The 26,074-nt window shown below is 40.3% G+C and overlaps 1 protein-coding gene across 1 annotated transcript; it reads left to right on the top strand.

Moving 5' to 3' along the window:
- The first annotated feature begins 17 nt into the window (after positions 1 to 17).
- On the top strand, positions 18 to 24,771 carry NUFIP1 (nuclear FMR1 interacting protein 1). Its single transcript, XM_031615596.2, has 10 exons — positions 18 to 256; positions 480 to 568; positions 1,992 to 2,096; positions 2,696 to 2,758; positions 3,349 to 3,425; positions 10,669 to 10,761; positions 14,441 to 14,706; positions 18,401 to 18,529; positions 20,230 to 20,462; positions 23,130 to 24,771. Exons 1-10 carry the CDS (start codon positions 67 to 69, stop codon positions 23,466 to 23,468), a joined length of 1,584 nt encoding a protein of 527 aa, XP_031471456.2. The 5' UTR covers positions 18 to 66; the 3' UTR covers positions 23,469 to 24,771.
- The last annotated feature ends 1,303 nt before the right edge of the window (positions 24,772 to 26,074 follow it).

Here is a 26,074-nt window from a genome sequence, read left to right as displayed (position 1 = left end):
GCCAGAAACCGGAAGTGACGCGTTTTGTAGCGGCCGGCCCGCTGTGCGGCTCCTCACGCGGCGGGCATGCAGCCGGGCGGCGAGCTGGGCTCCACCGTGAGCCCCTTCGGCTGGTTCCCGCCGCCGCTCCGCCCGCCCCTCTTTTGCCCGCCGCCCCCTTGGGAGCACGGCTTCTGGCCGCCGCCCGACGGCTACGCCCCGCCGCCGGCATGGTACCCGCCGGCCTATCAGGAGCCCCTGCGGCGGCCGCACGGTGGTGAGCGGGGGAAAGGGTGTCCTGCCGCCTTCTTCCCTTCTTTTCCCTTCTCTTCCCCTCTGGTGCTGCCCCCAGTCTCGTTCCCTGATCCTCCACCACCGACTTGAGTCTGCATGGCCCCTTTCCCTCGCTCCCCACCTGGTCGTGCGTGTGGGACTCATCGGCTGCAGCAACTGAAACCGACTGCTTTGTTATGTGGCTTTTTTTTTTTTTTTTTTTTAAGGTGGAAATGGCCATTTTCCCCAGGAATGGCAAGGAGAGCAAGCGCCTGGGTTTCATAAGCGTTCTCCAGGTGGAAGCAACAGGCAGAAGGTACAGATGCTGAATTGGGCCGTGTGGCCTTCAATGTTCCCTTTTTGTGATAACTGTTCTGCGATGTTGGGATGGAGTTGGCCCTGTATAGCTTTTGTTGCTGTGGAGCCATTTTGCTCTTGACTAATGCTGCTGCCCTTTTGAGATTGAATGTACATGACAAGCAGAATAAGTGTGGTGCCCTTGGGTGATTGAGGAGGTGATTCTTCCTCTCTGCACTGTCCATGTGAAGCTTCACCTGCAGTTTGTATCCAGGGTGATGGATGTTGGAGTGAGTGTAGAAGAGGCCACTGGGATGAGGCTGGAGCGCTTCTCCTATAAAGTAAGGAAGAGAAAGCCAGGCTTGCTCTTCTCGGATGTCAAGGGGAAGTTCTTTACAGAGAGAGTGGTGAGGTGCTGGAACAGGCTGCCCAGAGAGGTTGTGGATGCTCTGTCCCTGGAGGTGTTCAAGACCAGGTTGGATGGGGCCCTGGTCTAGTGCCAGATCTGGAGATTGGTGGCCCTGGCTACAGCACGGGAGTTGGAACTTGATTCTTGGGATCCCTTCCAACCCAGACTGTTCTATGATAAGTGGAGGTTCTCAAGGAGCCTTATTGTGGTCTTCTGGTACTTAAAGGGGGTATATAGGGAAGTTAGGGAGGGGATATTCATCATATTCATCAGAAAGCGTGAGAGGACAAGAGGTAGCAGTTTCAATCTCGTCTATATCTACCCTCTTAAGTATAAGGAAAAAATTATCTGCTTAGGGATGGTGAGGCACTGACACAGTCTGCCCAGAGAAGCTGTGGGTGCCCCATCCCTAGAGGTGCGTAATGCCAGGTTGGATGGGACCCTGGGCAGCTGAGCTGTTGGGTGGCAGCCCTGCAGGAGGTTGGAACTGGTTGGGCTTTAAGGTTCCTTCCAACTGAAGCTTTTCTATGAATCGGCCCCAAACCCTGAGCTCAATGAAGGAATCAAATCCTGAAATGCATAATCTCAATAAAAGCCTTTATTGTGATGATGCCCAGTTACATAGATCGCTTTAGTTGTCCATTATGTTTTCAGACCCTGGCAACCTCATCACTCTGCTGTAATGGTGGGAGAGGAAAGGGTCTTTACTGCCTCCTGAGCTTCTACCTGTCACATGGGAACAGGTGTAGACTGACTGTATGGGGAGGAGGCATGGAGCTGTTGCCCTGGCTCTTCTCCAAGCTGCTGCTAAGTCTGTGTCTGCAGAAGTGATAACTGATAGAAGGGTGGTAGAACAAAGAACTGAGTGCAGTGCATTTTGTTTAGAAAATGAATTATGTGAATTTTAGCTCTGTTAATTTAGATTGTTTGGAATGTTTTATTTGAGGTATTAACAAAATATTTATTTCCTATCTAATTAAGCAGGGTAATCTTTTAACTGCTATGCTAGATTTTTTTTTTTTCTTTCTCTTAGAACAAAAAGAAGAAGGAGCCAGTTTTCTCTCACTATTGTGATACCTGTGACCGAGGCTATAAAAACCAGGAGAAGTATGATGAACATATTTCACAACATACGCAGGTTGAACTTTGCTTGCTTTTTATTTCAATTTCTAGTTTCATATATGAACAGATAACTGTAGTCACTCTTATGATGGTAGGCCTAGCAATGGATTCCTGAGCTGGTAGGAGGTCTTTTTGGAATGCTGTATGTAAGGAAGCTTTCAGTTGTATTTTTGGTTTTATTGCTCAAGTCATTTCAATGTTCTTCTGAATTGTTGCTAATTTACCCCAGCGCTATGAGTAACTTCACTGACATCAGTGTAGCACATAAAATGTGTGAAAATGCTTTATATGGAAGAGATTTTAAAAATGCACTCCTTTACTGCAAAGAAGTAACACAATTTGAAATTGGATAGCCTCACAAATCTTTCTATCAGCTTTCCATTGTTATCTCTGATTATGAAGCGTGTTGCCTTCACTAACTGTACAAAAATCAGATAGAACTTAAAAGTACATTAATCCTAATTCTTTTGCAGTTATGTTTGTTTTAAAACTGTACTGCTTAAACTCTGTGCCATCAGCTGTATAATCATCTGGAATTTGACTTGTAAATAAATGTTTGTTGTAATTTTCTTGTATAATGTGATATGCCTGAAGTTCACTCCCTTTATCTTGCAGTGCACAGAAGAAGGATGCAATTTCAATGCACATGAGAAGTTAGTTCAGATACACTGGAAAAACGTAGGTATCCCAGCTGTCTCCCAGAATATTAATCTTTGCTGTCTTCATGTAGCAGGAGGGTTGAAATTAGATGATCATTTTGGTCCTTTTCAACCCAGGCTGTTCTATGATTCTCCCTTTTTTTTTTTTTTTTTTTTCATTCTTCTGAAATTAAAACATCATCTCTGAGTAAGTTCTAATTAAGTTCTTTACAGAGAGAGTGGTGAGGTACTGGAACAGGCTGCCCAGAGAGGTTGTGGATGCCCCATACATGGAGGTGTTCAAGGCCAGACTGGATGGGGCCCTGGGCAGCCTGGTCTAGTATTGAATGTGGAGGTTGGTGGCCCTGCATGTGGCAGGAGGGTTGGAGATTCATGATCCTTGAGGTCCCTTCCAACCCGGGCCATTCTGTGATTCTGTGAGTTGAATCTGTTATTAAAAAAAAAATCTTGTAGGTATAAATGTTCAGTACTATATCTTAATGGATTTTAATGTATTTGCTATGTGCAGTCTCAGCATGATTGGAGATGAAGTGCAGTACCCTTTTTTCTTCTGCTTTTTTTTTCTGCTCCTCCTTCTGGCTTTGAAACACCTCTGAATTTCTTCCTTAGGTACATGGACCTGGTGCTAAAAGAATAAAATTAGATAGTCCAGAAGAGATTGCTAGATGGAGAGAAGAAAGAAAAAAGTGAGTAGTTGCTTGACACTTCATAAAGAACAAAATCTACAAATGGTATCGTAACTAAAGTATGGGGTGAAGTTAATATGCAGCAGGATTTCTCACTTTCTCCTTTTGTGATGTGAGGTGTATAACTTTGTCTTGTTTACCAGCAGTCTGTGTTTCCATCGGCCTTTTCACGGTGACTTTCTCATAGTTAACTTCTTTTCAATAGATGAAAGATGCTGTAGGTTTTCCTCATTTCTGTGCCTCTCTTGGAATCTGGTCTTGAGTGTTCAGTATGTGGGTTTGTTCCTATAAGTAGGAATTGTGCATGCAGAGTGGGAAGTCGTATAAATCAAATTTCAAGATTGCTAATGATCGGCTTTGGCATTGTGCTAGTGACCTCTTTTGATGAAAGTAAAACAACTTGTCTGGTACAGTCTTAAAGCCCATGCTTTTATAATAGTATCTCCAAGGGAGAAAATTAATACTTGTTTTATTTTCAACTTTCAATGCAGCTTTATTTTCAATTTTGTATACATTTTTGTCTTCTGATGTGCTTGTGGGAGAGCTGCTGGTGCTAAGGTTTATGTGTCAAAACGGTTATTAAGGTGTATGCAAGTACATGTTTTACTATGTACTAGAAACATGATTGTACATTCATCTTCTGCTTCTCTAATGTTTATATGCTGTTTGCTTGGGGACTGGGTACTGTGAGTCAAAGCAAAATTTATGTGCAGTTTACTGAGTGATGATACTCTGCCTTAGATAGGAGTCCCTAGAAATTCAACAAATTATGGTAGATAGTTGTTTTTTCTTTCATATGACTATAATTTTGTTGTGGTACAAGGTTTCTGGAAGCCTTTTGTTTTCTGTAGCATACTATAGTAAGTGGAAATAAAGTCATAGTCATAACCACCATTAAAAAAGGCAGTGTGGGGTGAGCCAAGGCCGCTAGGTGGAGTAGTGCTGTCGCTTATTTTGGTGTGTCTGTTTCTATGTGGGTATCTCATTATAATAGACGTTATAATAGATGCATGTAAAATGACTACCTGAGTGGCTTGTGTTAATTTTTGTACAAAAGCTGAGATAGCTGTACTAGCACTTAATACAACAAAAGAAACAAATAAAAGTAACTAAAGCCTGATCTGAGGCTTCTGCAAAATATTCATTGGGTGTTCAGCAAAGCAACAGTGTAGTACTGAAGATCTGACTCATAGTAAACACTCAATTTTAAAGAGGGGGAAAAAAGGACACGAGGGAGTCTGAACTATTAGGGAGTTTTGGTTTATGGTGACAAGTAAAAGCTTTTTTCTTTCTGGAAGCTCTAATCAGAGCTAAGAATGAATCTTTTTAGGTCATTAGTAGTTGGTTTCTAATTAGTTTCTGGTGATTTAATGTGTTTATTTTCATACTGCATCCCTGACATTTGTTTTGGTTGTTCTTTCAGCTGCTGTAAATAATGACTTAGGGTTCCAGTGTCCATGATTAGCTGCTGTGTTGTTTAGTCGAGTATCCTGCTATCATCTATTAAAGCCTGTCTTTTAAAGTGCAGTGATGAGGGAGGGGGGAGTGGCAATGAGTGAACATCTTTGCAGGAAGTGTGCCACGTCGGAATGCTGTTTTGCTTTTCCAGTTTCTATACAGTGTCCTTCTTGTTGCAGCCTTCACATATCTCTTCACCTAAAGGCTTTTTAATTGCTTATGGCCTACTGAATTTGCTAAAGAGGCCAGTCTGAAGGCTTTTTAATGTTTTTTTGATCTAGTGAATCGGAAAGCAGGCAATCTGAAGTAATGCAGGCAGTGATAGGGATGTAATTCTATGGGATGTAAGAATCGAGTGTACCTTCAGCAACTTTGCGGACAGCACCAAGCTGAGTGGTGCAGTTGATACGGCAGAAGGAAGAGATGTTGTCCAAATGGACCATGACTTGAAAGGTGGGCTCATGTAAATCTAATAAGGTTCAACAGAACCAAGTGGTGTACTTGTATTTGGGATTGCCTCAACCCAAGTACAGACTGGGGGAAGAACTCGTTGAGATCAGAGCTGCGGGTAAGGAATTGGATGTTATGTTGGATGAAAACCTTGAAATGAGCAAGCAATCTGTACTTGCAGCCCAGAAGCCTAACAGTATCCTGGGCTTCATCGGAAGAGGGATAGCCAGCAGGGAGAGGGAAGGGATTGTTGCTGTCTACTATGATGTTGTGAGGCCCCATCTGGAGTCTTGTACTTGAGATCCCCAGCCCAAGAGATGTGGAGTTGTTAGAGCAGGTTTAGAGGAGGGCCATGAAGATGATCACGGGGCTGGAGCACCTCTCCTGGGAATGAAAGTTGAGGGAGTTGGGCCTGTTAAGCTTTTTCTTCTCCAAGCTACGGGGAGACTTCATTGCAGCATTCCAGTACTTAAAGGGAGCTCATAAGCAGGAGGGAGATGGACTTTTCTACACAGGTAGAAAATGATAGGACAAGGGGGAATGACTTTAAACTATAAGAGGGGAGATTTTAGATTAGAAGTTGGGGAAGTTTTTCACAGAGAGGGTAGTAAGATGCTGGAATGTCCTACCCAAAGAGGCTGTAGATGCCCATCCCTGGAGGTGTTCAAGGCCAGGTTGGATGGGGGCTCTGTGAACTGTGATCTAGTGCCTGATCTAGCAGCTGGCAGCCCTGCCCGCAGCAGGGAGTTGAAAATATATGATCTTTGGAGTCCCTTCTAACCCAAGCCTTTCTATGATTCCTTTGTTTGGAAGACAAATGGTTGTGAAGGCTGACCTTAGCTTTGGTGGTTACAACTGCTTTTCTTGTTTTGACTTGTCCATTCCAACTGTTGAGAAATGTGCTATTCTAGCATTTTTTAAATGCAAGTTTAAAGAGAATCACCAACAGTGCATTTCCTTACTGCACAGAATGTGGCATTGCTGTCTTCCATTCTTTCCAAGTGAAATCTGAGTACTAGTTGTCCATCTGTTTCTAACCAGCTCTTCCTGAGCAAAAGTTACTAGAAAACATGCCGAGGCAGCTCTGATGTTGAAGCAAATACCTAAGTTTATTTTTGCTTATGTTTTGATATAACACTGGATGATTTTCTTGATCTTGTGTATTGCTTCTAAATTCTGGCCTACCCTGTTTTATTTAACCCATTCATTTTTTTGGTCCAGTTAGGGTTTGATTGCAGTATTTCCTTGCAATATATTTGATAGGCTGAGCATCTATTTAATAAATGAAGACTAGTGCTGTCGACCAAACCTTTTTTATTAATTTGTAGTCCCCTAGTTGGTAATGATAGCCCTTGGCATCTTCCCTGGTGGTTCATTCACAATAGTTAAATAGGTAAAAAGGAAAATTAATTTCTTAGTGCCTGGTACAAGTAGTGCAGACAAAGGTGAAGTGGGTTAAATGTTTTAAGGTGGACATAAATGGGATGGAACTTACTGGTACGCACTGGGAATTAATTAAACTGCCTCAGATAACATGTGGTGAAATCACACTGTTCTGAGACATCCCAGATGCAATGCTAGATAAAATGCCTGGGAGTCTCAGAACAGAATTTTATCAGCTCTCTGTGGGCCCATTTGGGCTATATGCATCTCTGTTGGTTGTGTGCTCAGTCAGGACCAGCTCTGCAAGTCACAGTGCTTTTCCTGTGAAGATAAATCTGTGTAGCTTTGGACTCCAGAAATGTGCTGTGTAAACTGCTATAGAAACAGTTCTGTTTTCAGTTAGGCATTGACAAAGCTCTTTGTGCTTTCTAAGTGCTCTATTTACTTTGTTTATTTGGGCAGGATGTAGTGTACTGGACTATCAAGCATGTATGATTTTGGCTAGAGCACTCATTTGTTGGAAAAAAATAACCTGTTTACTGGGGCACACAAGTTAGTAATTATGCTTAACGTCACCATTTCCAGCTCCTGGAAACTTACAGTATTTTCTACCTGCCTATCATTTTGTTAGTGCAGATGCGCTCTTCGCCTTACAGTTTTACAGTGCTATCCTGAAAATTTATGCTGAAAAACATCTCATGGGGGTAACACCCATGTATTTGGAATTATTACAAAATGGGGCTGCTGCTTTGGGCGATACTGTGCCTGTCCATCACATCCTGCTTTCACTCCTTTTAAAAGAAGTCACTAACTTCACTAAAGCCGCTGTGCTGACTGATAAGGCTACTTGTAGTCAAGCTGTGCCAAGTTGTTTACAGGACCTGAGTGCTGGGTTACTTCTGTTACTTAATTGGAGCTTGTAGCTAATGTTTTAAGAACCTCATTTTATTGATGGAGGAGGGCATATCTTCTAAGGATACAAGCCTGGGTCAGCACATCAGATCATAAAACGTGACCCCTTTATATGTCAAGATTCGGTATGTGCTCTTTGTATTCTGCATTGCCACACTTGTGTTCAGAAGCTGTCTTCCTAAACTTGGCTTTTCTAAGTAAGAATTTTCTATCAAAGAAAAAAGTGGGGGAAAAAATTCTTCTTTCTGGTTTCTCTTGAATATCTTGTTAGCTTTTCTTAGGTGGTGAAGTTTACAAAGTGTGGGTCTCTTTTGTGTAGTTGTACCTTGAAGGTATAATGTAATGTTTGCACTATAGGCATCTGCCTCCACTCTGGAACTAGGTGGAATTTGCTGTTTCCATGGGTAAATCTGGCTGATGCTCTGTTTTGTTAGTACATGTGCAAGCCCCTCCTATTGCCCAGTTCAAACAGAACAACCCTGAATCCAGTTTTTGTGCACTAGTGAAGCATAAATATATAATGAGGATTCTTGTGTGGACAATCACTCATGATACAGGTCAAGCAGTAGAATTTCTTAGTAATTATGGAAAGCCAAGTTGGTATTATCTTTTATTCTCATGATGTTACCAATCTTGGCTAGGACAGCCTGGCCGATTTGTGTTTCTTTAACCAAAATGCATTTGTCAGGAGTTGCACGGACCTGTTTGTGCTCAAGCAGTGCTGAGGGCTGGGTTTGAACTGGGGCTATAATGCCCCATCCCTGGGGTTGTTCAAGGCCAGGCTGTATGGGGCCTTGGCCAACATGATTTAGTGCCCAATTTAGCGGTTGGCAAACCTGTCTTTGACAGGGAGTTTGAAACTAGATGATCTTCAAGGTTTCTTTCAACCCAAGCCATTCTATGGTATCTGTAACAGGCTGCCCAGAGGCTGTGGAGTCTCTTCCTTGGACATCTTCCAAAGCCTCCTGGTCATGATCCCAGGTACCCTACTCTGGCTGTCCCTGCTGACGCGGGCAGTTGCTCAACCTTGTTGCACAGCAGAGCACCTGGGGAACTATGAACCCAGTCTACCTTGTATCTGTCAACTAGAGTCTTGAATGTCTAGAGCTTACTGCCCACCAAATCCTTAGATTGCAAAATAAGCTGTAGGGGCCTTTTTAATCATTATAAAATGCTCTATGCATGTGTGCTGTCAAAATAGGTGCATTTTCTATAGAAGATAAAGGTAATGAGTGAAATGCTACCTGTTATCTTTGTCAAGAAGAGTTGGAGTAAGCAGTTGCTACAGATGCTGTAAGATGTACCTTTGCAGGAATACTCGGACTTCAGATCTGAGCTTTCTACAGCTGTTAGTTTCTGTCTGTCAATTGAAAAGGTTTTCTAAACGAAAGTGTGCCTGTTTTGGCACTGAATTGAATTAAAAGCATTCATGGAGCCCATTACAGTGGCTCAGTGGAGGGAGTGGTAACTTGTAGGAATGAAAGTGGGAGGCAGTCGTGTCTTAAAGCATGTTGTTGAGTGTATGTCTGAGTATGTCTTTAATCAGCATAACTGCAAGAGCACTTCGGAGACTCTTGCTCCAGGGTTAAGGGTTTTACCTTATGTCCTTATTTTTAATGACCAAGGGAAGCTTGGAGTTCTCCTCTGTGTAACTATCTTGTAAATAACTCTTTTCTTCTGTGGGCCTTACTCATGAAAGCATCCTAAGTTTCCTCCTAGAAGTATGGAGGGGCTGTCAAGCACAGGGGTCTCTGAGTGTGAAGCTCTTGAGATAAAATAATTCATTCCATTCCTGCTGCATATTAGGAGCTTTATAACATGGATAAAGAAATGTATGTAGTGGGGAAGAATGGAGATGAAATATAATATCCCTGTGCTCGCTTCAGCTATGTATGGTGGGTCTCTGGGAGAAATCCAATGAAAATAGACTCTGATCGCCTATACTCAAATCCTCTTAAGTTCTGTGATGTGTTTAGGTGTGTCTTAGAAAATGCTTGTTATCTTTTTTTCCTTGATACGTAGTTGAAGCTGTCTTGAGTCAGCATGAAGCTTATCATTCTTACTGTGAAATAGGGAAGATGCATGTGTTAAGATTAAATACTTAAAGAAAGATGTGTCCTATTTGATAACTGTATATGGCGAGTAGCTGTTCTAAGTTCCTTGTTAGTCTGTTTTAATAGACATCAAATATTTATGTTTTGTGATACTTTCTGGAAAGGGGTGGGAGTACTTGCCATTTGCCATCTTTATCTCAAAGCACTGAGGTCTGGCTAACTAATGTTTATAGAGCATCCAGTGTTGCCATTTTAGGGCTTTGACAGCAATTTACAGGAGGCCTTGCAAGTTGGAACTAGCATGGTGTTCATCTGCAGGGAAGAATGGTGAGGGGGAAGTGGAGAGTGGGAAGAGAGAGATGGTTTGGTTTGGTGGATGACTGTAATAGTAGATTTGTTTTGTTCTGCATGACTTAGCAATTTTTCTTGAAGCTGGAATAAAAAGCTGGTAATAGTGTAATAGAGTTCAGTATACAAGCACAATTCTGAATATTGTGCAGGAGAAAGCTTTTTTTCCCCTTAACTATATTATTAAGAGAATCTTTTGCATGCAGAAGCTGTTCTTAAAAACCCTATTTTATGTAACTGTTGAGCCATTGGTTTGCTAAAGGCATATACCTCAGGATCCTTAAATACTCTGGTTAAAGCACCAAGTAATTAAATTGCAAGACTGAATCATGTGCTGTGGTATCTAGGGACAGGCAGAGGGTCCAGAAGCATGATTCAGCTGTTAGTCTTTAGCTTGTCTGATGGTTGGGTAAATCTAATAGTGCCAATTTAGTGGATTTTTGTTGCATGGGAGTGTGTGACCATAAATACTCAGATTTCTTTTCTTCATCAGTGCTTTTTTAAGAAGGAAGCAGTCTGGTATGCTTATATGAAATTTAGGAACTCTCTTGTGCTTCTAGAGAATGTTGGTTTAGTAAAGGGTGAATTGGCCAATGAACAGTGAACATTTCAAGAGCATATGAATTTTTTTCTTCTAGAAATTTTCCTACATTAGCAAACATTGAAAAGAAGAAAGTTATGCAGATGGAGAAGGAGGAAAGAGGAGAAGTCCTCACCACCCCGCAGTTTGGGTAAGCAATTTTAAAATCAGCTCGTTACTTTCCTTTTAATGAGTTCAGGCATATGCTTTCTTACTGTGATCTCCAAGCACTTACTGCTTCCACTGTGCACATGATCTAGCTGGCCTTTAGCAGAGGACAGGTCACTTGACAAATGGCAGATGTAATGTTCCTTTGTTTACAGTGCTTCATAGTCCACTTCAGTTAAATTAAACAGTGATTGTGTTAGAAACCTGATGATGTTCTTGCTGAATTCTACGCTCTGGTTTATTTGAGAAGCACATTCTAGTGGCTGTTCATTAGTTCACCATAACCTTGGTCTCTGAAAAAGAAATAAGGGGGATGGAAGTCACACAACATAATTAATCTGTGGTCTAATCCTCTTATGCCTGGAAATGGCCAAGAGACTTTGTGTGGATTTGGCTTTTTACTCTTTGCTTTCAGATGATAAATCAGTGATCAAGTGAAGAGCAGAGGAAGATTTAACTTTGTTTTTATAGTTTAAATAGTGCTATTGTTGCTTCTTTTACCCTCCATCTTCGTTATCTATCTGCTACATTTGTTCTTGGTCCTCTTGGATTTTTCTGTTCACTCTCTCATACTGTGAATTACTTTTTCCATGTTAGCTTTTTAATTTTTTTTTTTCCACAGTGTTTTATGGAAATAGCCAACTCCATTAGCTTTGCTTTTGGGCCTGCAGGAAGACTTCTACAGAAAATGATCCACTACCCTCAGAACATTGTTTAAGCTAGAATGACTGAGCCAGAAGGCAGGAGTAGACCCAGTTCTAAGAGACTCTTGCTAAATTTCCTGCTATGTGGAAGTGAAGCTGGAGATTGACTTCTCTCCACTCAAGGGGATGACAAAATAAAGAGCTTGAACTATGGTAAATCAGTTGAACCAGTGGAGAATGAGGTTCAGACAAGGCTAGTATAATTTGTTAAATGGTAGTGGTGCAGATTACCTTGGTACATCGTGTGCTTCAGATGTTCAAATGTTTACTCACCCTTCCCCTGCCCCCTTCAGCTTGCTGCCTTTTATTCCTCAGGAAGGAAAGGCTTATAAAAGACTGATGCAGATGTACTTCGCACACAAGGGACCAAAGCTACAAATGTGGAGTTGCATTTGGAGGGTCTTAGAACTGAAGATGTGTTTTGGTTGTCAGAATAACAAGCTATTTGGTGTCTACAGGTTTATTTGGCAACACGTGGCTGTTCTAGTGAACTGTGAGTCAGATGCCAAATGCAATCTTAAATGTAGTCAGAAATCTTTTAGGTATATTAGTAACTATCTGGAAAGCTGTTAGGGAAGGGGGAAAATAAAAGCCCTAAAAACTGCTAGTTGTTTGCTGTTTGCTTTCACTTAGTCACCTTTATTTCTAATTAATTTTAGAAATTTTCTGCATTTTTTTCCACTTTTCCCTGAACTTGTACCCAAAAGGCTTACTCTACTGTCCAAAAAACTGTCGTTTCTGCTTGGTTTATCAACGGTAAAGATTCTGAAATTGTTGCTTATCTGGCAAACTTAATGATGCATGAGGCTAAAATAGAATACATCTTGTTCTTTGCAAGCTGTACTATTAAAGCAAATAGCTAAGTAAGATTTAGAAAGGATTAGATACTTAACACTTCTACAACACTTTCCATTTGTGGTTCTCTGAAGTGCTTTACAACTGCTAATTCCCAGCATCCCTGTGTGTGAGATTAGAGAGGCAGGAGGACCACTTGGGCAGTCTGTGGTGTCTTGCAACAGCTAATTAATAGCACATGGCTCTTTATCCTCTTTAAACAGGAAGTGTAGAGTACACTATCTTTCAGTAGAGGAAGGCAGATGCCAGGCTGGCACTTGCTGGGATGTGTTTGTGACCTTGGGGTTTCTTTCTGTGTATTTGAGGCCCTGTGGAAACTAGAATGTTTTTGTCCCTGGTCAAGGACAGTATCAGCTTATGTTTACTTGGTATTGTCCAAGTTATACAACAACATCCTGAATTTAAAGCCTAGTATAAATTCAGAAATGAAGTTTGGAATCCTAATACGAGGCAAGTTACAAGAGACAGTAGCCTTACCTCATGGATAAGAGGCTGATGCACAGGAAGGTGGTGGCTTGTATCTCTTGTCACACGAGAACTATGGTGAATGATGCTTATCAGGACTGAGCATTCAGTGCTAGACACTCAAGAAATGGCTGAAGAATGTTTTGGCATCATATAAAGCCATTTTGAATGCTCTACCTGGTACTGTTTGCCTCAAGAGGAACTTAAAACTGGAGAAGTGTGAAAGAGGGGGACGTTAGTTAGAAGTGTAAACATTTTTGTACAGGCAAAGGTCTGTGGTTTGGGAGGATTGTGTGACAGGAAAAAATGTGTATGTGTGAGAAGAGGTAACTAGAATATCTATACACTGTTTCTTGTAACTTGAGGGGAAAAATGAAGTTAACAGATAATTGTTTTATTCTCACAGTGAGAACAAACCAAAGGAATCTTTCTCTACAAAGCATTAACAACTTGCTGCAAGATGTGGAGTAAAGCAGAAGTTTACACAGCACTGCATAAAGCATCAGTGTTCAGTGAGCTGTTCTGGTTGGAGAAGGTGTCTAGGTGGCACAATGCTGAAAGAAGATGAGAAATGTCTACTTGTGAGATAAAGGGGGCATAAAAAATAGACCTGTTCTGCTAGCTGCCTACCAGTGATGTAGTGCCAGGTTAGAAACACACCTTTGAAGCTAGCCTTGCAGGTGTGTGGCTCAAGGCCTGAGAAGTGTCAGGAAGAATTTCTTGCCCAAGCATGGTATCATACAGCTGACTAGGGCTAACAGGATCTCTGCTGTGCTGTGAGTGAGACTGAGGGACTGTACTGAGCCAAGTGAACCATGGGATTGGATCAAGACTGTCAGATCTTCTGTTGTTATAATGTAGTGACTATTTGCAGTCTTGTGTTGATGAATTAACTTTCTGTTGCTTGAAAAGAAATATTTTCTGGAGGCTTAGGTTGTCAGTTTTGTATTTGTTTTTCTGATTGGTTCACACCTATTCTCATATCTGTACATTCTGAGTTTGTTTGGCTGACCAGATACTTTCTAGAAACATGCTTTATAGGATAATCTGGAAGGCTAGAAGAACTAGCCTTCCACTGTTCTCATGAGAGAACTCTCTCATTTGTAACTGACTTGCTTTGTCCCAGTGGAAATCTTTCTTCCTTTTCCATCAGAGTAAAAGAGAAGAGCAGCATGTTAGCTTAGAGGGAAGAGCAGGCAGTCATTGCATCTGATCATTCACTGAGCTGTAACTGGAAAAAGACTTCAGTAGTGAAAGTGTGCTGATAGTAGATGCTTACCTTCTATGTATGCTCCACCTGTTCTGAATGAATTCACTGCTTAAGTGAAGGGAATATTTATTGACTTTTTTGTAATGTGAGTGCAAACTGCTTTCACACAGTAGGTGATTAAGGAGCTTGCTTAGCTCTTTGCCCTGTTAAAAGATAAAATTCATCAACTTCAGACTTGTCATGTAACCGTGCCAGTGAGATGAACTGTGACTGCATGTGTGGTCTGTTACCACATGTTAGCTGAGCTGGAGCAAGTCCTGGTGTGGTACTGTGTTGCTGCACCTTGTGTGCACCTGAGCTATTGAGTGATTTCAATTGATTTTACTTCCCTAGGCTGTTATTCTGTGAACTCTGTTTCTCTTCTCCAGCAAAATGAAGGGAACGTGGAAAGCTACAGAAGATGAGAGGTCTGGGCAGCAAGGAAAGCAGAAGAGAAAACAGAAGCGTCAGTTCTGGAAGAAATTTAAGAAAAATGGTGGCGATAGTAATGTACCATCTCAAAGAAATCAAAATGAAGCTAATGGACCAGGAAACAGTACATGTGAAAAAGAACATGAAAAACAGCCTGCTTTGGAGACTCAGCCATGCATGAAGGACGTTGACCCGCTCAGTTTTCTGGCAAACAGTGATGTTGGTAAGATGAAAAAGGTCGAGGAACTTCTAAGTAGTGCTGATTACTGAACTTCTGTGAAGCTAGCAGCTTTGGGGAAGAGCTGGGGATTTCAATATAACCAAACAACAAAGAAACCCCACCACACTGTCATTGATGAAAAGAGACCTAATTAGACATGTTTATAATGGAAGGCTTTTTCTTAGTAGAAAATTGATGGAAAGCTTTTCCAGTATGCTGGGACAATAATACTACTCATTGTTATTAACAAAGAAGCATGGTAGTATGGCTAGAATAGTTCTAGGGTCAACAGGGTCACAAATCTGTAACTTTGAATGTAGTCCAACATCCCTGTGTCTAAACCTTGCATTTAGAACTTCCTTTTAAATGGAAATTTCTGTATCCTTATTCAGAACATGACCTTCTAAGAGATCTCCATAGAATATTGTGGATACTGACTTGATGTTTTAAATCCAATATTTAGTTAACAAATTGAAGAGGGTTTCTAGGCTCCTAAAGAACAAAATTGAGGTGCTCCATTGTTTTAACAGGTACTTAGACAGAACAAGATTATTATGATTATAATCTCCATATGTTAGGAATGTTTTTTTTGCCAAAACAGTAGCAAAAGGAATCAAAAGTAATTTGAGCCCTAGGGAATTGATGCTGTAGTAATCTTGGGAAGGAGAGCATAGAGATTGGTACTTAAAAAAAAAAAAAAAAAAAGGTATTTGGTGCAAGGCAATGCATGGAAATGCATGCTGTGCATCTTAGTGTTGCTAGTCTTTGGACTGAGTTAACTTTTGTAAGGAGGCACATATTCAACTTTGTCTTCTTGTTGCAGTATTCAGGGAAGGTGATGATGGTGGCTAGGAGGCTTGCTGCCTGCATTTCAGAGGGGAGGAAGAGCCTAGTGGTCTTGGCAGAATGGTAGGGGAAAGGGAGAAGAATAGCATCTGAGTTGTTTTGAGTTAAGGTAACGAAAGTTTTACCTGTTAGCTAGGGTTTATGGAAGTGCTGCCAACAAGTTTGTGTGCAATGATATTTATTCTGCTGTCAGTATTATGCAACTGACTAAAGCACATGCATCAAATTAGGTTACTGCATTAACACACAAAGTAAGAAAATATTTACAAAGCCAAAAGAATAAAGTATTGCAACAAAAGAATTATTTTTGAAGGATGTTTAATATGTTTTAGTGTTTTGCAAATAATATTTAGAATGTGAAAACAATGGATTTCTTTATATGAGTTAAATGACGTGAAAATATAAGCATTTTTCTTTTAATTCAAATTTTTCCCAAATTATCCAACTTGCTGTTGATGTTCTCCATATGTGTGTGTTTCCTGAAGTCTTAGTGCTTAGGCTTTTTTGTGAGCATGTTTTGTTTTCCCTGTGCTGGCAGCAATATAAACTGTACTGATAGAACTATTTATAATATAGTCAGCAGTGATGTAGTGCTCTTAGAATATGGCACGTAAGTTGACTTATACTCTAGCTTTTTTTTTAGCAGCAAAGCTAAAATGCATCCCCTAGAAAGGCTTCTGATGTTGAGTTTCTCCTCTTGAAGACATAATCTTCAATTAGTGGGAACAAGAACTCTGCATCCCTATGCAATTTGTTTATTCCACTCATCTGTGTGTTGGGAAACTAAGTGTGATTAAATATAGCTGCATTTCCTCTCAGCATCTGTGCTTTACTTAATGATAGGAATTTGAATTGTATGTGAGTACAACTAGTGACTTCTGTTACAACAGGTAAAAAAGAATGCAGTAGTTAATAATATGTAATAAATCCAGTTCATTTTTCCATAGTGAAGTAGAACAAACATTTCTTTCAAAGTTCTACATCTGAAGTCCATGGCTTTGCTGTATAGAAACGTTTTGTTGGAGTATTTAAACCTTTCAAACAGTGACAGCCCTTTCTCTAGAGGCAGTGTGTTTGTGCATAATGCATTCACTGAAGTTCTTTTCAGTAGCTTGTTCCTTCAGAGCTAAGACATTCAATGAGAGATGAGGAAAACAGTTTTCCTCTTCATTTATAAACAGAAACAAGATAAAGTTGCCAGATCTAAAATTCCTGAGCAAATTCTGATCAGAAGCAGGCAATTGTGTTATGCACTGCTGCATACTTCCTCAAATTGTTTTACATTAATACACTTTCTATTTGATAGTGTTTTCTGAATTTGCTAAAAAGTTAAGTTTTAGTATCCCTGTTCACTGCAGGGGAGTTGGACTCTGGCCTTCAGAGGTCCCTTCCAACTCTAAGGATTCTATGATTCTATAAAGTTTAACTTTAGCAGTTTATAACAGCTTCTTTGCATATTCAGAAACTCATTTCCAGTTTCATGGCCAGATGCTCTTTAGGAAACTTGAAGTATAAAAAACGTATGTGACTCCTGTACTCACTCAACAGTCTGAGTGTGATAAAAGTAAAGAGCAACTAGGAATCGAAACTATCAGAATAACTTGGAGTAAATGCCAGAGCTTTATACTTGCTTAAGTATGCCATATGAAATATATTCTGCTAGGAAAATGCACTGTGTTCTCCACGAACTTCCAGTGTAATTGCAAGTTGTGACTGCAGAACCAGTGAGTCAACCCCTCATAAAGGACTATAAGGTAAAGAAGCAGATAATAGTTTAAATCGATGCCTGTGTATTTATCAAAGTTCTACCAGATAACGTGTCAGTTCATTTCACTGAAGCTCAATTGTTACTGAGATATTAAAACAAAATAGTAAAGCATTTATGGTTTAAAAGGGAAGATCTCAAAACTGTTTATTACAGAGTATTGCACCACTCTCCTGTGGAGTGTAATATTCAAGCTTCAACAGCTGGGATATGTGAGGATGCAATATTCTTTGTAAAAACAAGACTGCAACCAGTCTATTTCTTTTAGCCCAAAGAGTCTCATTTCTCAATGTCTGTGGTTCAGCACTATCAGAGTCTTTCCAAGGTATTAATGCATATAGATCCTTTGCGTTCAACAAAGCCATCATAATTACATACATTTGTGTATATATATTTAGGAAGGCTGCTCTGGGTATGTCCCCCGTTGTCAAAGTATTGTCAATTTCAGCATTTTTGTATCGCTTGTCCATTTTCTATGTTCCTAGTATTCTTTTTTTGGAGTGATTTTTAGACTGCAATACCTCACTCGTGCATATCCATAATGCTCTGTGAGGATTTTAATATTAAATGATCTGAAGTCCTGCTGAAAACAGATTGTCTAATATGTAGCCTATGTCCTAAATGTCCCTGGTGAACTTTTTTCCTATCCAAGAATTTCTGTTTTTTAAATCCTCACTCTGAGGCCAATTTGCATGTTTAAATTACTGTTTTTTAAATCCTTCTTCCCCACCCCTTGCCTCTACAGGACTAAATCCAGCAAAACCTCAAAACACATTATGAAATCTTTTTTTCTCCTTACGTGTTCTTGAAATAAAACCTATAATTATATTTAATATACGAAGAAACCCCATGCTGTTGTTTGGGAAGTGAAACTATTGTTTCCATAACTTTGTAAACCAGAGGTGAGACAGCTTGTCCTCCAAATATCTGTGTTGGCTAGGTGGATATGCTTGTTATCAATCCATGGTATTGAGCAATGGTGCCTAACACTAGCTTTGCATAATGATTGTATGAGGATTTAACAATGCTGGCTGTTCATACAGGGAGTGTGAGGAAAAATCCCTCTTACCTTTTCTTCCCCTGCAGAGTCTGACAAGGATGAAGCAGAAACTGAAGATGCGAAGCTGGAGATGACTGTTGTTCCCAAACAGGTCACCTCAGCCTTGAGTTCACTGTCAGCTAACTATGGGAGTGCCTCTGAGAGTGAGCCTGAAGGTGCGTAGATGCTCTTCCTCTGTTCTCCCTACCTCTTCCTTCCCAGTGCTGCTGTGTTTTATTTGGAAATATTTTCTTTCTGAGTCATGGGAGGCTTCACTTCTCATGCATTTGATCCCTTTTCTACTACTGCATTCCATTTATTTGGAGATACAGCCCTTACAAGTGTGGTAGCTCTCTGGTCGCATTCTTTGGTTGCATCCCTGAACTGCTGAAAGCTGCAGCTTTCAGTGTCTGTCAACCTTCATAGTACTTAAAATTTCTTAAAGAAGCTTTTAGAGAAATCAGAATGAAATGCAACGTGTACTGATTAGCCAAGATTATGTATAAGGTATAATGCCAGTTCAGAGGTTATATCTCCAAGACTCTTGGCTATGGAACTGCCTCTTGATCTGGGGCCTCTCTGCCAGTGCTGTAATTCAGAGCTGTCTTATTTGTCCTTTTTTTTTTTTTTGTGGCTTACTCTAACAGAGAGAATCTTTTTAAAGGTTAAACATGGGAATATTTTTGCAGTCTGTGCAGAGAACTTCTCCAGTCTGCTTTTGGGGACATTGCATGCTAGTACAGGTGTAAGTTGTGCAGAAAGTCAGGGAGGAATAAAAGCGTATGTCATTACTTTAGCTGTAGTCTGTTTCCTCATTCTTTCCTTCTCCCAGTTGGAGCACTAAATGGGTTTTTTCTGTAAGCTCCCTATATAGTGATAACTGCTGATATTGGGAATGTACCCAGGCAGAGTATAGCATTTGTGCAGTCATCTGGTGCGCTGCAATGACCTTATCCACCAGGGCTGTGCCTCGTCTTTTTCTAAGCCTATAGCATATTTTAGAACATCTCATACAATGTTTCCTGAAAGATTGGGTGGATTTCTTTCCACCCTTTGTTTGCCTTTTCTCAGCACCGTGACTGTAGATGAAGGGTGGACATAACATTTCTTTGGTGTGTATTGTCAAATTTTCCAGGCTTCTTATAGCCATGCAGTTCTGGGGGGTGGGGAAAGTAGCCTGTCTTCAAGTTTGAACAGAGCCAGGAAAACACTGTTGTGATCACCCCATGAACTAATTTCCATGTCCTTAAAGGTTTTTTCCACAGAAGGCTGCTGAGTTTTGCAGTGAGACTTGAACTCTGCAGTGCTTGGATGTTGTGCTGCTTTGAGCATATGCATCAGTGTATAGCAGAGAACTGCAGCTGCTTGTTTGCAGTTAATTACAATGCCTTACTTGTCCCGGGTGGCTTACTTAAAGTTGGAGAGAAGCTAGGAGATGGGACTGAACTTAGCCATGCTCTGCCCTCTGTAGTGATTTTTCTCAAAAGCCAAACTTGCATCAAGTTATACTGTGATGCAGAAGGAGTGTGCTTTCTAAGTGAACATAAGGCAGAGACTTGAAAATCTTGTTCAACTCCTTAAACACAACAGAACAAAACCTACCCCTCTGTGGTACTGAAAAACAGTAACTGTCTCATTTACTGTTCCATGACTGCTTAGAGATAACTTTTTATTTTTAAATAAAAACCCACTCACAAAACAACAGAAATCCAAAACCCCAAACAAAAGCCTGCCTTCTTCCAAGTGAAGTGTGTACTTCTTCAGGTTATGTAGAAAGAATACTCAAGAAGTGCCAGTGCATGGGAATATAAGCATGTTAGAGGCCTTTGAGTCTGGGAGAAAAGTGTTGGTGTGTTTTTTTGCTTTTGTTTTTTAGAAGTCTCTGTCAATATTGCAACAAAAGCTGAGGAAAACGAAGCAGCGTTCAGAAATACACCTCAGAGTCCTGATGTTCCTCAGAATCCAAAGCTGAATCAGGAGCTTCCAGAATCAACAGACACAATGCTAAGAAGCTCAAACTCAAATGCAGGTGCTCCCAGAGTCCCTGATAAAAGGGCAAGGAGAACATTACCTCTCCTTCCAAAGCGTCGTCCAACTCTGCTGGAAATGGTAAGCTTCATTGTTACAGTGATGTCTGCTGTATAAGAGCAGCACAACCTGTGAGCAGTTCTCCTCACCCCTCAGGAAGTTAGAGAAGTCTAGCTGAAACAAAGGCCAGGTCTTAAAATAGCAAGTAAGTGTTTCACTCAAAGCATAGATGCTGAAATAGACAAATGAAAATATCCTGGCGTGCATTCAGGTAACAACTAATCTTGATGAGCAGAAGACAACTTAATTGTGTGCTTGAAACGAGCTGCACAAAAACCAAAACCTTTATTTTTCCCTCTCTCCTTCCTGTGTTAATATTCTGTATGTAATCCCATCAGATTTATGCTGATCCTCCTCTCTTTCCACTCAGCTTTGTTATTCAGCTGACTGATTGAGGAGGAGGTAGTTTTTTCAGCTGCAAAGCTCTTGTTAATAAGGGTGTTGGTGTCTTGAATTGGTCTATTGAGTGCTGTTGGACTGCAACCTGCACATGCATGGGGTTCTTCTCTGTAGGAATGTTTAAACGAATCTGAGGAAGTGACTGCAGGTCATGTTGAAGAGCATGTTGGTGTCAGAGGGATCAGAAAGAGGTTTGCAGGTATCAGTGTAATGTGTCACAGTTCTGTTCTGAACAACAACCTGAAGTACTCTCTATGAAATTGGTTTTCTTCAGTGTAGACAAAACTTGGCTAGTGCTCTTATCACTTTTAGTTCTCTAAAGCAATATTAGCTTGGAGGGGGCAAGATGAGGTAGGTTACACAGTTTTCCTGCCAAAGCAAAACTGGGCACAGCTCAGGAACAAGCAGAGAGCAGAGTGCCACTGGCATCAGGACTGATACAGCACAGGATGTCTAGGCAGGAGATAGTCAATGATCTACATCCCAAGTAGCAGATCTGGGAGAAATCCCTTGATAGTTCTCTTAGTAGCACATAGTTTACTGTTTACTGCCAAGAAATAAAGCTGCTAGTGACTGAAAAAGGAAGTGTTTGTCCTTCATTTGTATAGCTCCCTAAGCACACAGTAGTCTTTATCTCTTACTATTCTGAGTTGTTGGTGATCAAAGCAGTAAAGACTCTGGACTAAGTCATATGAAGGTCCTGAATATTGAGAGAAAAATGGCACAGATGCTGGCTGAACACGGGGATCCTGAATTGTAGCTTGCTAGTATAGTCTGTTTTTAAAAGTACATTTTATCTTTTAATGTTCAAATTTCTTAAAGGATGTGTACTGTGGCTGTCAATTACAGAGGAGTGCTTGAGATTTGCAGGAAGGCTTTTGAAGCTTCAAGGAACCAAGGGTGATATTTCTTAGTGAATCACTGAAAATGTTTCCAAAAAGTGAAGAATCTTTGCTCAGAAAGTGATGCTACATGAATGAAATAATTTTTTTTTGAAAGAGGGGCACTTGGACAGTGAATTTAGGCACTGTTACACATGATTATCATAGCCTTGCAAACAGTATACACTTAGCAATGCTGTTTGCTGACAGGCCTCTACAGAAGTTGCTCCAGAGATACCCATCACTGCATTTAAAAATAGGTAGGGATGATGCATCTCATCTGTACCTTTGTTATGCTGTTTGGAAATTCAGCATTTTCTTCCTCACCTACAAAAATAATATAATTGTACTGTCCATTCTCTGCCCTACTGTGCATCTACAGGTTAAGACAGGTTTATGAAGCTTCATGTAAGGTGCCAGTACTGGTAACAGCTGGTGCCAGCTGCATGCAGCACCTCTTAAATAAATGGTCTAAATAGAAATGTGTGTACTTTAAAGTGGCTGTCTAGATATACTAAGCTTCTCCGTGGCTTTGCAAGCAAAATCTTGCTAGGATGTGTAATACAGAACTCCTGAAAATGGTCAGGTAGTTAAAGATTTAGCTACTTGCTTTAAACTTGTGTTTTCACAGTATTAGCTTTGCTCACAATGATAGAATTTTCCTTCAGCATTCTGGCTTTTAACACACAAATGATCTTTAGGTAGGCTGAAGGAAATGAGGAAGGTCTCTAGCGTTTTGATTAAGTTGTTAGACTTAAGTTAGTGGATTATGTCCCAAAATAGTTGCTGCTATTTAAGTCCACAGTCTAGTAGCTGTTGAAACATGCCCTTTCTGTGTATTTATAAGTATCTTTTACTCAGATATTTTCTAATAAAAGATGCATGGGATATTAAATTACAGATACAGTATAGCCTGCAAAGCTTAAAAAATGCTGATAGACTTTCCATCCTGATGTATTGTCCAGAGCCTGGAGTTCTTCATTTTGGGTGTTGGGTAGCTCATGTCACTTGTATGAGAGCATAGTCATTTGAATGTACCTTGTAAGATGATTGAAGAGGAAATTCTTTGTTTAGGTGTATTATTGATGTTCTCTGCCACCTGAGCAAACTGAGATTGACAGCATAATCCAAATAAATGCTACTCAGATTTTTCAGCTTGTTCAACCTGTCTTAATACACTAATGGTGCTAAATGAGTGATGCTTAAACATGTGTTTTGGGCATGTGAGCATTCATCCATTTTATGGATAATGTATAAATACCAATTGTGGTCCTTCTGAACCTCTCTCCTTGTAGCCTCCTTGCCAGATGCCTGTCCCACCTGTTCTTATCCATACATCTTTGTAGGCATATGTCAACTGCAGGCCAGCGGAGGGAAATATGCATCACTTTCTTTTCTTTCTTTGCAGTTACTGGCCCAGGACATCCGACATGAAAGGAATGTGATTTTGCAGTGTGTTCGATACATTGTACGAAATGATGTGTTTGGACTTCATTTGAAAGCAGAAACAGAAGCTAAAACAGAGACTGGACAGGCCTCTAAAACTACAGCAGAGACTTTGACAGACAAGCTCGATGGATCTCGCTGTTCTTGTAGCTCTGACCTTCAGTTAGCAGGAAAAGAAAAAGATGTGTTATTAATAGCCCATGGTGAGGAAGCACCCATATATCAGGTATCACAGATGCATCACTCAGCGGATGAGGAGGTATGGGAAGCCCCAGTAATTCACTGTGAAGAAGGTGTCTGAAGATGATAAAGGCTCAGCTTTTCTACCTGACATACATTTTTCTTTTTTGGAAGACATAATTATTACAAAATCATTAAAGTATGTAATGAGAACGGTTAAAACCATGTTTCTGTTCTGCTCTGCCTGAGGTGACTGCTTCCTTGTGAAAACAGCATCCGTGTTGAGTCATTTCCCCATGGCTGAAATACAGCAGTGGCACAGGGTGTGATCTGTCCTAGAGAAGGTGTGCATCCCTGGTTTTGAGCTTCAGATCTCTAATGTTTTACTTTGATATGGATGGTGTCAGTCCATTGCCACAGCCAAATAGTGCTGGAGTATGGTGGATCCTTTTCATGTGAAATCATGGCCTAGAGTGTATATGAGTATCTGAGCTTCTGGAGTTATCTGAATGTTTTTCTTAAATGATTATTCATTACATTTCTTTCAGCTGTTAGTGGTCTGAAGTATAAATGGAAAAAAAAAAATCCAAGTGGGAGAAATAACTGGCTTGGCTCTAAAAGTACTGCTTGTACCACGAGTATCTAATTGAACTGAGCAGAGAAATAGAAATGAGAGAGCGCACTGATGCAAGAAGGATTTTTTTTTTTAAATGTCAGTGTCAGAAACTACTGCTTGTATCAGTGCTAGATCTGTTTGACCTCAGGTAGCCATTGTTACACATTAGACCTTAATTGTCATAGGCATTACCTGTCAGGTTTAACTCTTGAAGCAAACTCCTGGTACTAAGAATATGAGGTTGACTAGAAAGGTTGCTAAGAGATGGTTGTTTCTCTGTCTTCAGTGTTCTTTGGGCATTTTAGTTTGCTATCTGGAGAAATGTCTTCCTTGGCCTATTGATGGATGTTTGTACAGTATCTAATGACTTTTCATGAATTTGTGCATACTCATTCTTCTGTGTGGCTGTACACACATGAACTGTTGTGAACGCTGGCGGAAAAGAAAGCCAAACCATCAGCCAAGGTTTAGGAACAAGTTCTCTTGATTAAATTGTGCATTTGTTTGTTAGAATCCTTCTTGTGCAAGTGTTAGTTTGTCACGCTGACACTGAAAACATGTCGTGAAAATAATCTGTTATCAAGTCTTCCACTTCAAAGTATTTTGCTTTGTGTCTTTTAGTCATGGTTAAATGTCAGAGCTGAGTTACCTTCTCAGGGATTATGGTTTTCTTTGGTGGAATGGAGGGCTAGACTGCTACCACCTAAACATGACTCTTGTTGCTGTTTAATGTGATGTTCTGTCCTCTGGTTTCTTAAATTAGAATTTGTGCCATACATTTCATCTGTGGTGTATAAAAAAAAACAAACAACAACAAAACAAGAAGTAGCTGAAAATTCTGTCCCACTACTGTATTTATAGTGATAATTGCATATTGTGCACTGTCTGAACTGTTGGAATTCTATAAATATCAACACCCTTATTAAAAAAAAAAACATCTCAAATGTGTAGTATAGACTGCAGTACTGGATTGTAAACATATTTCCAAGGCAGATGATTAAATTCTTCTCATGATGGTCCCACAAGCCATCTCAATCTCACTGACTTGGACGTAGCTCTTACAGTCTTACTATAGTGAAAACATTGGCAATGGGCTCTCAGCCACAGAGATCTGGCACTCAGGCAGAACCTGGCTTCTGAGTGGGTTGTACCAGTGCTGTTGAACCATATGGGTAACAACTGCACACATGCAGGAAAAGAAATGGAGGTCTTAGAATCAATGTGTAACTGCACTTTAATCAACCTTTAACATGCTTCTATCCCTACCAATTTGATGGCGGAGCTTTCTTTGATTGTATACTCTGACTCCATGTAAAAAAAAAAACAAACCAAAACAAACTTTAATCTGAATTCTTTATATTGTTGTCATATATTTCAATATTAAACTTTCTCACAAAAAAAGACTTTGTCAGAAGAAAATCTTTTCAGAGTGGGTTTCTTCAGGGGGAAATCTCTACAGAGTTGACACAAATCAACAATTGTTTCTTAGGACCTGTGTTCCACAAATGCTAATTGCTATTGTACTTTGAATCTTGTCTTCTGCTTCTTACTGCAGATGTGTGGAGACATTCAGTATGCCTGTAGTTCATAGTCGATCAGAGCAACAGCACAAGTTGAAGCTCTGTCCTTTCCTGTTCTCCGCTTTTATTTTCCTTCTAGGCAGAGTCCAGATTTCACATTTCCCCCCTTCCTGCTATTCAGCTTTAAATTCAGCCTTTGGTTATGAAAGCTGCTGTAATAACCTTTCTGTTATAGACAGACCAGTACAGACAAATACCTATAGGCTTCTCCTGCCCTAGCAACTTCCCTCTTCTTTTTTTGAGTTGAATTGATGGGTTTTATTTACTCTTCTTAGCATTAAGATGCCTGTATGTGAAAAGAACTTCTTGCTTCTGATGTGAGAACAAGTGTCTTGATTAATCTCTGTGTAGTTTTTGCCTTTAACATTGTTTTCTGTTGTGGTTTCTTCTAATTTTTGCAGTGCTATTAGGGGAAAGTCCTACTTCTCAGGGTTTGTGACTCATTTCAGATAAAAATATTCTAGTGACAACCTTCATGCTTCTGGAAATTTTATTTTTACCTTTTATAAATTAACCACAGAAAATCTAACT

Source organism: Phasianus colchicus, chromosome 1, assembly GCF_987193195.1.
Source record: "Phasianus colchicus chromosome 1, bPhaCol1.hap1.1, whole genome shotgun sequence".
Lineage (NCBI taxonomy): Eukaryota > Metazoa > Chordata > Aves > Galliformes > Phasianidae > Phasianus > Phasianus colchicus.
This window is presented reverse-complemented; position numbering and strand designations above follow the sequence as displayed.

Excerpts from the sequence above, each read along its gene's own strand:
- NUFIP1 (XM_031615596.2), top strand. The coding sequence starts at position 67 with ATGCAGCCGGGCGGCGAGCTGGGCTCCACCGTGAGCCCCTTCGGCTGG. Across the intron at positions 10,762-14,440 it reads CTCACCACCCCGCAGTTTGG|CAAAATGAAGGGAACGTGGA; the intron begins GTAAGCAATTTT and ends TCTCTTCTCCAG. Across the intron at positions 20,463-23,129 it reads GTCCAACTCTGCTGGAAATG|TTACTGGCCCAGGACATCCG; the intron begins GTAAGCTTCATT and ends CTTTCTTTGCAG.